The sequence below is a fragment of the Tachyglossus aculeatus genome, chromosome 9 (assembly GCF_015852505.1).
Source record: "Tachyglossus aculeatus isolate mTacAcu1 chromosome 9, mTacAcu1.pri, whole genome shotgun sequence".
NCBI lineage: Eukaryota > Metazoa > Chordata > Mammalia > Monotremata > Tachyglossidae > Tachyglossus > Tachyglossus aculeatus.
The window spans coordinates 239,721-253,191 of NC_052074.1; the positions used below are offsets into that span (position 1 = coordinate 239,721).

Consider the following 13,471-nt stretch of genomic DNA (forward strand, 5'->3'; position numbering starts at 1 on the left):
CCGGTCTCCGCAGGAATGCCCATCGTCTGCACCTCAGCCAGTGGGGAGGGGCGGCTCTCCAAAGGGACTGGCCACCTTGAAGCTCAGCCCAGTGCCCCGGCAGCAGCCCCAGGACTAAGCCTCCTGTGGGCGGCTTCCCAGGGTCCCCCAGCGCCCAAGTGTCCAGGAATGGGCTTTGGATGAAAGAGGTTTGTGGCAGCCAGAATCAGTAGATGAGCCTTGCAGCCACAGGCGATGTCCCAAGACTCCCCTTGGCCTTGAGGCAGGAGGATGGGAAGAGGATGGGGTGGGGTGAGGTGGGGAGTCCTGGGGCTTGGGAGGAACAGGAGGTCTGGAGCACAGAAAACTGTCCTCACCTGCTGATGGGAAGGGCTGCTGATGCTGATGGCAGACCCCCGGCCAGCCTGGTGGCTTCTGCCTCCTCTCCCCTGCTGCATTAATGGGTGGTATCTCGGTGCCTGGAAGGTGGAGAGAGTGGGGAAAAGTGCACCAGTGATGGGGGTAGGGCAGGTCCCAGGGCGAGAGAAGGCTACTCTTCCTGTACCATGATCTCATCTATCTCACCGCCAACCCATTGCCCACATCCTGTCTCTGACATGAAACTCCCTCCTTGTTCATATCCAACCAGTCCACCACTCTCCCCACATTCAAAGCCTTATTAAAATCACATCTCCTGTAAGAGGCCTCCCAGACCAAGCCCTCATTTCCCCTACTTCTTCTCCCTTATGCGTCACCCTTGCACTTGGATCTGTACCATTTAAGCACTTGGTATTCACCCTTCCCTCAGCCCCCACAGCACTTATGTACAGATCAATAATTTCTTTTAAATATCTGTCTCCTCCTCTAGACAGTAAGCTCCCTGTGGGCAGGGAACATGTATACCAGCTCAGCAGAACCAAGTCAGAAGGACCTGGGTTCTAATCCTGGTTCCACAATTTGCTGTGTGATCTTGGGCAAATCACTTCACTTCTCTGTGCCTCATTTTACAAGTGAGGATTAAGACTGTGAGCCTCGTGCAAGACAGCGTCCGTTTCCAACGCAATTTGCTCGTATCCACCCCAGGGCATAGTATAGAGTAAGTGCTTAACAAATACCACAATTACTACTAATTATTATTATTACAATATAACAATAAACAAACACTTTCCCTGCCCAAAATGAGCTCACAGTGTAGAGTGGGAGACAGACACTGATATAAATAGATTACAGATATGTACGTAAGTGCTGTGGGGCTGGGAGGGGGGGATGAGAAAAGGGAGCAAGCCAGGGTGACGCAGAAGAGGGTGGGTGAAGAGGAAAGGAGGGCTTAGTCTGGGAAGGCCTCTTGAAGGAGTTGTGCCTTCAGTAAAAGCTTTGAAGGTGGGGAGAGTAATTGTCTGTCAGCTGTGAGGAGAGAGGACATTCCAGGCCAGAGACAGGATGTTGGTAAGAGGTCGGCGGCAAGATACACAAGATGAGATCAGCGGTACCATTTCATGTTGGGTTGGGGGTTGAGCCCGAGACCACGAGGAGGCTCGGGGGATCACTGCCTTCTCCTTGAGCACATGCTCAACTGGGCCAGAACCTGTGCTTCCCCCCTGCTCCTTGACCCCCAGTAGCCCCAGCTCTGCAGCTTGGCGCCCCCCACCCCCAGCTCTGACCCAGCACAAAGAGAAGATGAGCGTGGAGTGAAGGCCCTGAGAACCAGCGAGGCTGACTTCAGTAAGCTTTTATGTTTCCTCTCTGAAAGAAGCACCAATTGAGCCTGTACTTCTTCCCTCCAGGTGGTTTGTTCTTGACGCGGAGACCCGGGACCTGGTGTCGATCCACACAGATGGGAACGAACAGCTGTCGGTCATGCGCTATGCGGTTGGTAGGTGTCTGGATGGGCGGCCCCCTCGAAGCCCCCCACTCTGCGCAGCCGATCCTCCGGAGTCAGGCTACCATCTGTCCATCCTTCCATTCTGGCCCAGGGACCGCCCTGATGAGCCCCTTCTCCATTAGTGATATTTATTGAATGCTTACTATGTGCAGAGCACTGTTGTAAGTGCTTGGGAGAGTACAACAGAATTAGCAGACACAGTCCCTGCTCATAATGAGCTTTCAAGTCTAGAAGGGGAAACAGACATAAATATAAGTAAATAATTTGCAATACAAAATGTAAATATATGTACATAAGGATGAGAATCGCAAAAAAGTGCCTTGTAGGGCTTGGGGTTGAATTCAAATCATTTTGATAGCAACAAGGTTTAGCTCAAACCTGCCCAAAAAAGAAAGCCAGGCTTAAGCTCTTTCCCAAAACTCATCATTGGTTGCAGAAGCTCCCCTGAGTTCTTGCTTGCGGACAGTTTGCTGTAAACCTACTGTGGTGAGGCAGTACTCTCAGCCCCCTGAGCTCAAAGCTACCACCGATCAGAGGTGACTTAGAATGAGCCCCTGCAGCTCTCTGGAAGCCCTGCGTCTTGTGCCAATGCGCAGCCCAGGCGGGGTGCTCGGGCTCAACCCCTGGGGCTGGTCTCCGGGGGGTGGGGAGGGGGCCGCACAAGGAGTAGAGGCAGTGGAGGGGTCACCAGGCCCTGCCTCGCCCATGAGCACTCCCTTTTCCATGGGGCTGGAGGCCAGTGGGAACCCAAGGGGCGTGGGAGGGGGAGCCGGGCTGGACCAGATGGACAAGTGGTCCCGGGGAACAACTCCAGGGCCAGGAATGATCTGTCCTTGGGAGAAGTTCAGGGTCATTTGAGTGTTTCCGCTCAGGACTTTACGTCTGTGTCTCCACTGGGCTGACCTGCTGGACCTGTGCAGGGTAGAGATGTGGCCATCAGGACGGGGCAACCCCCTGAGGCCACCAATGATTGGCCGCAGCCCACCAGGGGCCCCATGCTAGACCATGGCCACTGAGAGGAAGGGATTGGGGTGGGTGGGAAGGGTGTGGGGGGAAAAAAACCCAAAAAACTAAAGTAGCAATACCGGCCCACCATCCTTAGTTTCTCTGCCTCTCTTATAGATGGAACCTTTCTGGCAGTGGGATCTCACGACAACTTCATTTACCTCTATGTTGTAACCGAAAACGGAAGGAAGTACAGCAGGTTCGGCAAGTGCACGGTGAGTTGAGTGGTGTGCGAGCCTGGGGGCGGCGGGGCACCGTACCAAGCGCTGGGGAAGTACCGCAGAAGCCCAGGCTGAGAGTGCGAGGCGCTGGCTTTGGGAGAAAGAGGGAAGCAGCGAGGGATCAGCCGGCTCCACTGCCCTCTGCGGAAAGAACCGTGTCTGCTCTTTGGGCAGGTGTGGGGCTGACAACTGGAGGGGTGACTGTACTTGCCGCGGGAAGAAGAGGAGGAGAAGAAAAGTTTTCTTATGGGTGGGCGGGTTCAGATCGGGTTTCTTTCCAGCAGGATCCATGTGGGGCTGGTGGTCGGGTGGTGCTGGCGGGCAGGATGCCCCGTATTGGGGAAGCGGGGGCCGGGGCAGTAGTATTTGCCTCAGTCTCTGGCGCTTTGCTTGCCCACTGGCATCAATCAATCAGTGAGTGGTATTGATTGAGCACTTACTGTGTACAGAGCACTGTACTAATCACTTGGGAGAGTCTGGTACAACAGAGTTGGTAGAGAAATTCCCTAACCACAGGAGCTTACAGGATGGGGAGGCAGACGTTAAAATACCTGTTCTCCCTCCTACTTAGACTGTGAGCCCTGGGTAGGAGAGGGCAGTGTTTAGAACAGTTCTTGACACTTAGTAAGTGCTTAACAAATACCATAGTTATTACTATTATTTCTTATTAATAAATTATGGATACGTACATGAATGTTGTGGGGCAGAAGGTGGGGTGAATATCGTGTGCTTGAATGGTACAGATCCAAGCTCATAGTGTCACAGAAGGGAGAGGGAAATGAGGGTTTAGTTGGGGAAGGCCTCCTTTGGAGATGTGATTTTAATAAAGGTTTGAAAGTGGGGAGAGTGACAGTCTGACATAAATGAAGTAGGAGGGCGTTCCAGGCCAGAGGGAGGATGTGGACAAGGAGTTGGCAGCAAGGTAGACGAGATTGAGGCACAGTGAGTAGGTTGGTGCTAGAGGAGCTAATTAGTCCATCATCTTTAATAATAATAATAATAATAATAATAATGAGGGCATTTGTAAAGCGCTTACTATGTGCGAAGCACGGTTCTAAGCGCTGGGGAGGATACAAGGTGATCAGGTTGTCCCACGTGGGGCACACAGTCTTTTTCCCCATTTTACAGGTGAGGTAACTGAGGCCCAGAGAAGTCAAGTGACTCTCCCAAGGTCACAAAGCAGACTTGTGGCGGAGCCGGGATTAGAACCCATGGTCTCTGACTCCCAAGCCCATGCTCCTTCCACTTTGATCAGTGCTTACTGTATGCAGAGCACTATACTAAGTGCTTGGAAGAGTACGATATAACAGAGTTGGTAGCCATGTTCCCTGCCCACAAGGAGCATACAGTCTAGAGAGGGAGACAGACTTTTAAATAAATTATGAATACCTGCACTGCGGGGTTGAGGGTGAGATGTCTAAAGGGTGCAAATATAGTTGTAGGGGCAATGCAGAAGGGAGAGCACGTAGGGGAAATAGGGACTTGGGGTAGGCCTTTTGGAGGAATTGTGATTTTAATAAGGCTTTGAAGGTGGGGAGAGTAGTGGTCTGTCAGATATGACGGGGAGGGAGTTCCAGCCCAGAAGCAGGATGTGGGCAAGGAGTCAGTGGTGAGATAGACAAGATTGAGGTACAGTTGAGTATGTTGGTGTTAGTGAAGTGATAGTGCTGGGTTGTAGTAGGAAATCAGCGAGGTAAGATGGGAGGGGGCCAGGTAAGTGAGCGCTTTAAAGCCAATGGTAACCAGAACCGACCTAGAACTGGAAAGTCTTGATGCCTTTTAATAATAATAATAATGGCATTTATTAAGCGCTTACTCTGTGCAAAGCACTGTTCTAAGCGCTGGGGAGGTTTCAGGGTGATCAGGTTGTCCCAAGTGGGGCTCACAGTCTTCATCCCCATTTTACAGATGAGATAACTGAGGCCCAGAGAAGTGAAGTGACTTGCCCAAAGTCACACAGCTGACAATTGGCAGAGCTGGGATTTGAACCCATGACCTCTGACTCCAAAGCCCGGGCTCTTTTCCACTGAGCCACGCTGCTTCTCTACCTGTGGGGTATGGGGACGGCTGGCGGAGGGTTTGCCTCAGCGGGGCGTTCTGGGTTCTGCAGATTTCTGCTGAGACCCTTCTCGTGGGTCCTTCCTAGTGTTTCATTGTGTTGCACACCCCAGTGTCCTCAACCCCACGGAACTTCAGGGTTACTGCCGTGCCAGCGAGGCTGGTCCTTGCCTGGGCAGTGTTGGCTCTGCTTCTTTTGTGTCCACCCCAGCGCTGTGTACCTTGCCCGGCCACAGTATGTCCTTAACAGGTACCACAAGTATCATTGTTTCTATTGAGTATCTGCCCATCGGGCTACTTTGGGCTCGAGCTCTTAGGCCCCCGGAAGCCCCACCTGTTCCTCCCCGACTGTGACTCCACACCAGACGGCGGGGCACAGTCGCCCTCTCTTGGGGCCTGCTGCACCTGTGCCTTAACTATGAGTTTCCCAAAAGGGTGAGGCCCTGTAGTCGCCCAGTGGATGTCAGCCTTGCCCTGGCTACCCAGAGGGTGATGCCTTTGTGCCGTAGCTCTCCTCAGGTTCAGAGCCCCCACTGCTGCCCCTCTCCCCGTTTCTCCCATTTCAACAGCCTCTCACCCACAGCCCCCACCACTCTGCGGCCCGCCTTAGGTGGCGGGGAGAAGGCATGCCGGGCCGAGGAACTGTGTGAGCAAGGGGATGGGGGCGGGAGAGTAGAGTGAGGGCTGGCCAGCAGGTAGTTCTGGGAGGAATGAAGAGAGCAGGGCGGAGGGCTGGGGTCAGTGTAGGAGTGCCTGACGTTGGAGAGATGATTTTTATTCACCAAGATGGATGTGATGAACTGCCAAAGCTGTGGGCTGGGAGGAGGAAAAAAAGATTTTCCTGCTGCCCACTCACTCACTGGGTAGGCAGAAACACTTTCTCCCCAAAGGCCTAGGTGCCCCACTTCTGGGCTGGCCCCAGCCTGCCGGCAAGGCGTCACCCTGAAGCAAGCAGTGGGGCCTTGTGGAAAGAGCGTGAGCCTGGTGGGAGTCAGAGGACCTGGATTCTAATCTCGGCTCCACCATTTGTCTTCTTGTGTGACCTTGGCCAAGTCACTTCACTTCTCTGTGCCTCAGTTCCCTCATCTGTAAATGGGGATCAAGACTGTGAGCTCTGTATGGGACATCTACTGTATCCAACCTGATTATCTTGTATCTACCTAGTACTTAGTATAGGGCCTGGAGCACAGTAAGCACTTAACAAATGCTGTTAAAAAAAAAATTCAAAAACAGCTGGTTGCTGGTGCTGCCGGCCATGGGCCTACTTCCCCCACTCTCGGGGGTCTGTCTGGTGTCCCCCCAACAGGGGGTCCGGCCCCCCCTTGAATTTCACCCCTCAGGTGAGCCCCCGGCATGGGGGGCTGCAGAGACGTGAGAAAACCACGAGGATGTGGGGGGGAGGGCTGGCTTGGCAGTGGCTCTCACCTGTAGCGGCCCGGTGGGGGATGACTCTGCGGGGCCAGAACTTGGCCTGTACTTTTGAGGGGAAGCACTGGAGAGGCAGGCACTGTCTTTAGCTTCCGTTGTACTCTCCAGGTGCTCAGTTCAGCCCGTGGCACACCATAGGTACCCCGCACGGCGTATAGGGGTTATTCTTTTTATTATATTTGTATGGTATTACGCATTTACTATGTGCCAGGCACTGTTCTAAACACCGGGGTAGATTCAAGATAATCGTATTGGACATAGTCCATGTCCCACATGGGGCTCACAGTCTTAATCTCCATTTATAGATAGATGAGGGAACTGAGGCACAGAGAAGTGAAGTGATTTGCCCAAGGTCACACAGCAGGTAAGAGGCAGAGTCAGGATTAGAACCTAGGTCCTTTGGACTCCCAGTCCCATGCTGCATTCACTAGAGCAGAGTATTCCTTAGGTGTCCGATTCACCGGGAGTCAGGGTGGGAGGGGCCTTTCCTGGGAAAGGCCTTGTTGATAGATAACATGGGAGTTTGGCCAGGTCCCGCCAGGCCTTGGAAGCACCTGTGTCTGCACAGGTACCAACATGCCCAGCCAGGTGACTGTTTGGCATGGGCCGTAGGCCCCGCCGCCCCTCGGACTGGGCGGGGGGCCCGGGGGGCTCAGCCAGTTGGCTTGCTAAGGGGCAGGCTGGGCCAGTGTCACCGCCACTACTACCACTGCTCTGCAAGATGGGCAACCTTCATGCTGGTCTCTTGTGTCCCCCAGGGTCACTCCAGCTACATCACTCACCTCGACTGGTCGCCCGACAACAAGTACATCATGTCCAACTCGGGGGACTACGAGATCCTCTACTGTGAGTACACGGGGGCAGGTGGGCAGGCAGGTGCTCCTGGAGCAGCCAGAGTGGGGCAACATGCCCGCATGTGCCCACGTGTTGTGCAGAAAAGGGGAGGGGGCTGCTTCCTGGGGACTGGGTCATGACGTGACCAAGCAGGACCAGGTGTGGTTCTTGCAGATCATGGAATAAAAATCAAACATTGCTCTTGCCTCCTCCACTCCCCCCGCCCCCAAGCTGTGGGGACCTCAGCTAGCTCCCCCTGGCACCCTCGGGGCACCTGCTCTGTTGGAGTCCCATGGCAGCACCAGTGGTGGGCAGGACCAGGGTAGGCAGGGTCGGGGACAAAGAGTCAGGGAGGAGGGGCGGTGGGGGTGGGGTGTATTGGGTTGAAGAGCCACAGGGGCAGGGAGATCTGGCCAGGCTGGGTTTGGATCCAGTCTGGGGGGCACTACACACTTCTTTGCTTCACTTCTCCACCAGAAGGGGCCCTGGACGGGGGGGGGAAAAGAGCCCCAACTCAGAACCTCTTTTAAAGACCCAGAAAGCTCCTCCCTGTGTTCCCAAGCCCCCTCCCCTCATATGCCCCCGTGCTGGTGGGAGGAAGGCGGCGGCAGCTTGCCTTACTGTGCCGTTGGCTCTTTGCCCCTCTAGGGGACATTCCCGGAGGCTGCAAGCTCATCAGGAATCGCTCGGACTGTAAAGACGTGGACTGGACCACGTACACGTGTGTGCTGGGCTTCCAGGTGTTCGGTGAGGACCGGGCTTGGCAGTGGGGGCGGCAGGTGGGCAGACTGGCCGCCAGGGGGCAGGCGCCGCCTGGCACAGGCCCCAGTGGGTGCCCCCAGAAACTGGGCGGCAGCAGCCCCTTCCTTGCTCCCACTCGCTGTGGGTGCTGTGGGTGCCGTGGGTGCCGTGGGTGCCGGGCCAGGAGCTGGAGCAGGGATCGGTCAGAGGTGGATTCGGAGGTTCTTGTCGCCTCTCCGATCGCTGCCCCCCAGCCTCTGGCCAGCGGTTTTCCCTGCAATTCACCACTGCCCCCGGCCTCCCTGGGGCCGTCCTGGGGCCCTCTGTCCAGCCTGGTGTGGGGGCAGGTGGGGGGCCATGCAGCCTCCCCCCCACGTGGTCCCGCCGTGCCCCCCGAGACCAGGCACATCCAGGCTGAAGGCAGGCCCCCGTTGGATTTCCCATCCAGGAGTGTGGCCGGAGGGCTCAGACGGGACAGACATCAATGCCCTGGTCCGGTCCCACAACCGCAAGGTGATGGCCGTGGCCGACGACTTCTGCAAGGTCCACCTCTTCCAGTACCCCTGCTCCAAGCCCAAGGTCAGTGTCCAGTCCCCCCGTCTCCTTTCCCTCCCCAACCGCTGGCCCCCTGGGCCAAGAGGAAGGGAGGGGCTGGGCCTGTGGACTATCACATGGCTGGGCCCCTCCCAAGCTGGCCACACACACACACACACACACACACACACACACACACACACTCTCTCTCTCTCTCTCTCTCTCTCTCTCTCTCTCTCTCTCTCTCCCCCTCTCTTTCCCTCTCTCTCCCTCTCTCTCCCTCTCCTCTCTCTCCTCTCTCTCCTCTCTCTCCCCTACCCTACCCTGACAGTGAAGTGGCCCACAGTGGTGAGGAAGAAAGCCTATCTGTCCGGTCCGAGCACCCGCCCATCAATCTGTTCAACCTCCCACGGGAGCAGTTGCAGGCTCAGACTCTGCCATCCGCGGGGAAGACACCCTGGGTCCATCCCCCTTTTCCTCAGCTCCCCCTCCCTTCTGCATCACCTCGACTTGCTCCTTTTGCTCTTCCCTCCTCTCCCCGCCCCATAACACTTATATATATGTATATATCTATAATTCTATTTATTTATATTGATGACTGATAACTTGTTTCGTTGTTTGTCTCCCCCCCGCAGATGGTAAGCCCATTGTGGGCAGGGATTGTCTCGCTATATTGTACTTTCCAAGCGCTTAGTACAGTGCTCTGCACAGAGTAAGCGCTCAATAAATACTATTGAATGAATGAATGAATGAGTGAATGAATGACAGGGCACTCTGTTGTAAAAGCTCAATGAGCACCTTGATTGATTGAGGGTCAGCTGGCAACACTAGACAGGCACTGGAGAAGCAGCATGCGGGGTCTAGTATAAAGAACACAGGCCTAAGAGTCAAGAGACCCAGCTTCTTGTCCTGGCTCCTCCCCTTGCCTGCTGTGTGACCTTGGGCAGGTCACTTTACTTCTCTGGGCCTCAGTTTCCTCAGCTGTAAAATCCCTCTTAGACAGTGAGCCCCCAGGGGACGGCGACTATGTCTACCCCAGTGCTTAACACATTTCTATGTACCATACATACATAAGCACTTATCCTTCGTTTTGAAAGACAGAAATGATAGTGAAGTTGACCCGTCCGGGGGGGTGGGAGTGTGTGTGTCTGTCAGGGGAGGGGTACAGGTTGCCATGGGATCCACAGTCCCCAATTCATTTGTCCCTTGTGGTTGGTAGTGCTTGGTGCTGTTTTCGATCTCCTTGTCTCTTAGCACATAGGAAGTGCTCATTCTTAATTAGGTGCTAAACCTGTGCCCTTGGTTGTCCCCCCAGGCCCCAAGCCACAAGTACAGTGCCCACAGCAGCCACGTGACAAATGTCAGCTTCACCCACAATGACAGCCACCTGATTTCCACTGGGGGAAAAGACATGAGCATCATCCAGTGGCGGCTAGTGGAGAAGGCCGCCCCTCCGCAGAACGATAGCACCGCAGAGCCCGGTCTCGCCAGGGCAGCTCCTGGGCCTGGGGAGGGCCTCCGCTGGCCGGGCACGCCACCCCCGCCCGCCCCGGGCAGCGAGGTTGTGGAGGACGAGAGCGAGGATCCGGGCGGGTCTCCGGTCCCGGGTGAGGACGGGAGCGAGGAGAGGAGTGAGGGGAGCATCGAGGAGCTGATGGAGCCCAGTTCCGCGGATCTGGCCGACGAGGTCAGCGAGGAGCAGAGCCAGTCGACACTCACAGAAGAGCGGCTAGCTCCCTCGCCGGAGTCCTAGCCCCCGGCGGGGCGGGAGCCGGGCTGGGGAGCCCCCAGGGAGAGGTGCTAGGGTTGGGGGGAGGGGAGGGGAGGCCGAGGGGCAGGATTGTGGGCCAGGGCGGGTGGAGGTGGAAGGACGGCACAAGGGGCTCGATCCAGCGATGATGGCGGGGCAGACGAACTGGTATCGGTCCGACTGGGCCCCTGGGACTTGGAGATCGAGCCCCTGAGCTGCCCTGGTCTTCCCCATTATCGGGACGACGAGGAGGAGGAGGAGGAGGAGGGCCAGCCCAGCAGGCCGGGAGCCTGGCATCGCCTTTCCGGCCTCCGCCGAGCACAGCTTCTCCTCCGGTCCAGGTCCCCCCCGGCCAGCCAGGGCAGAGCCCCAAGCCCCAGTCCCCACCTCCCCCAAACCCCAGCATCAGGTCTATCCAGCCACACCCAGACTGTTTTTTGGGGAGAGGGTAGCTGGTCCCTCGCCACCCCCTTCTCCTGCCCAGCTGTGTTCACTCCGGTCCCCAGACCAGCCCCCGCCATAGTCCCCACCGCATCCGGGTGAGGTGGTGGAACCTGCAAGGCCAAGGGGCCGGAGCCGCCGCATCCGGCGGCTCCCTCTGACACTGTAGGAGTTGGTCGGCGGTGACTCGGTTCCCCTCCTTCTACCCCGGCTGCCGCGGGGACTCAACCGACAGCGATCAGGGACACATCCCCAGCCGGGAGCCCCGTGGCCTCGGCGGGTGGCTGTCGGACAGCTGCTTTTTGTTTAAGTTCGTCCATTTCCTAGAAGGGAAGATTTACTGACAATATGCATTTCTTTGTATTTGTTTCTACTCTGATTACATAAAATCTCCTGGTTTTGTTTTGTTACTAGCTGCATTGTTCTGATACTTTTAGGTAGAAACCATGTTTAGAGACTCTGGGTGAGTTCAGAAGTCTTAAGTGTGCCAGCGGGTCCGGGGCGGGGCCATTCCAGAGGGCTGGGAGATGCCCGCCCTCCTTCCCTCCCTCCCTGCCCCCAGAAGCAGAGAGCTGGGCCCACGGGATGCAGAAGTGTCACGTGAGGTCACCGCCGGGCTGCACCAAGCTGGGGGGCTCCCAAAGACACCCCCCCCCCCCCCAGGACCGTTTGGCCGAAGAGCGGGTGCACCGGTGCTGCAGGAGTGGAGGTGTCCGCCCAGTAGGCTGGTGGGCGAGCGCCTACAGCCTACTTGGTACTCCCTGAGTGGGACCGTGTAGCTGGGAGAACGGGCTGAATCCTGGGAGAGAACGCGCATACGTGAGAATATGCACGTAACACGGACACGCGTGCGCGGCACCCCCTCCCCTTCTACCCCTGCAGCCGTCGGCAGGGCAGGACAGAAAGGGCCGCTTCACAGCAGCAGGGCCACAGGACAGCCCCAGGAAAGGCCACCTGCAGAGGCACCAGGCGAGTGTAACCTGGCCAGAGCCCAGCCCCCTGGGGGCTGGAGGCCCCGGACCTCCCCTCTTCGACCTCACGGCCAGAATCGGACCCACTGCACCCTCGCCCGGGGGCCCCTACTATGAACACGGGCTGCACCCAACACCTGTCCACAGGGTCGGGCGTACACGGGTATGTGCCCACAGCACTTGTTTACAACCGGATCACACACCTCAAAACCAGCTGTCCCCGGGGTGAAGGGACGGTTCCAACCTGAGCCTGCCCGTCCGTCCACCCGCATCCTAGTGCACATCGGGTCTAGCCCGGTCTGCGTGGGCGGGGCCGCTGGGGTCCCCGGGGGAGGAACCGGGCAGATCTTTTGGGCTGCATCAGGGGATCTGCCCCACCCCGGGCCCCCACCTGAGCCTGAAGGCCGGAGAAGACCGGGCGGCGGCCGGGCCCCGGCTACTACTGTTAACGGATGAACGAGTCTGTTTATTGGGGGGGGTGGGGGGTGAAGGGGGTGGGTCTGTAACTGTAGATGGTGGTAGAAAATTGTGAACGAAATAGGAATCCATGTTTCATGTGAAGATGTTTGAGCCATTTCTATCGATGATGCATTCCTGTCTCATGGCAGAAAATTTTGAAGATTGAAAAAATAAAATGATCCAAATCAGACCCTGCCTTGTCTCTTTCCATGGAGAGCTACTTTCCCGTCTTTCTTGGATGGGGCAGTGCCAGCCGCCTCCTCGGGGGCTTTGGAGCCACAGCCTTTGTTCAATCATCAGTCAATCCATGGTATTCATTGAGTGCTTTCTGTGGGCTGAGCACTGCACTAAGCGCTTGGGAGAGCACAATATAACAGAGTTGGTAAACACACTCCCTACCCACAATGAGCTACAGTCCAGAGGGGAAGACACGTGTAATACAAATAAATTACCGATACGCACACAAGTTCTTGTGGAGTTGAGGGAGGGGGAATAAAGGGCACAAATCCACGTACAAAGGCGATGCAGAAGGGAGTGGGAGAAGAAGAAATGAGGACTTGGTTGTGATTGTCGTCAGTATATATTGGTGCCTGCTGTGGGCAGAGTGTTGGGCTGGGTGACTTTTGAGCAGAACACTGGGCTACGTGCCTGCTTTGGGCAGAGTGCTGAGTTGGGTGCCTGCTGAGAGCAGAGCACTGTGCTGGGTTGGGTGCCTGCTGAGTGCCGGGCTGGGCGCTTGCTGAAGGCATAATGCTGGTTTGGGTGTCTGCTGTGGGCAGAGCACTGTGCTGGGTTGGGTGCCTGCTGAGTGCCGGGCTGGGCGCTTGCTGAAGGCATAATGCTGGTTTGGGTGTCTGCTATGGGCAGAGCACTGGGTTGGGTGCCTGCTGAGAGCAGAACACTGGGTTAGGCACCTGCTGTGGACAAAGCACTGGATTGGGCACTGGGCAGGGTGCCTGCTGTGGGCAGAGTGCTCTCCTGGGTGACTGCCATGGGCCTCAGGCCATGCAGCTCTAGAACGTAATGTTGTAGGCGGAAGTTGTCCCAGTCAGTGGTGGTCAGGTCTACACGCTGAGAAGCAGCGTGACTCAGTGGAAAGAGCCCGGGCTTTGGAGTCAGGTCATGGGTTCAAATCCCGTCTCCGCCAACTGTCAGTTGTGTGACTTTG

The 13,471-nt window shown here is 56.5% G+C and overlaps 1 protein-coding gene across 5 annotated transcripts in view; it reads left to right on the top strand.

Annotated features, from left to right (window-relative positions):
- Positions 1 to 10,487, top strand: part of EML4 (EMAP like 4) — a 63,457-nt gene extending 52,970 nt beyond the window's left edge. For all 5 annotated transcript variants that reach the window (XM_038751162.1, XM_038751160.1, XM_038751161.1 and 2 more), the window contains 6 exons: positions 1,764 to 1,852; positions 2,984 to 3,081; positions 7,332 to 7,419; positions 8,056 to 8,154; positions 8,597 to 8,727; positions 9,998 to 10,487. In XM_038751162.1, coding sequence (XP_038607090.1) covers positions 1,764 to 1,852; positions 2,984 to 3,081; positions 7,332 to 7,419; positions 8,056 to 8,154; positions 8,597 to 8,727; positions 9,998 to 10,435 — 943 coding nt within the window. In that variant the 3' untranslated portion in view covers positions 10,436 to 10,487. The remainder of the gene's footprint in view (positions 1 to 1,763; positions 1,853 to 2,983; positions 3,082 to 7,331; positions 7,420 to 8,055; positions 8,155 to 8,596; positions 8,728 to 9,997) is intronic.
- Positions 10,488 to 13,471: the final 2,984 nt, after the last annotated feature.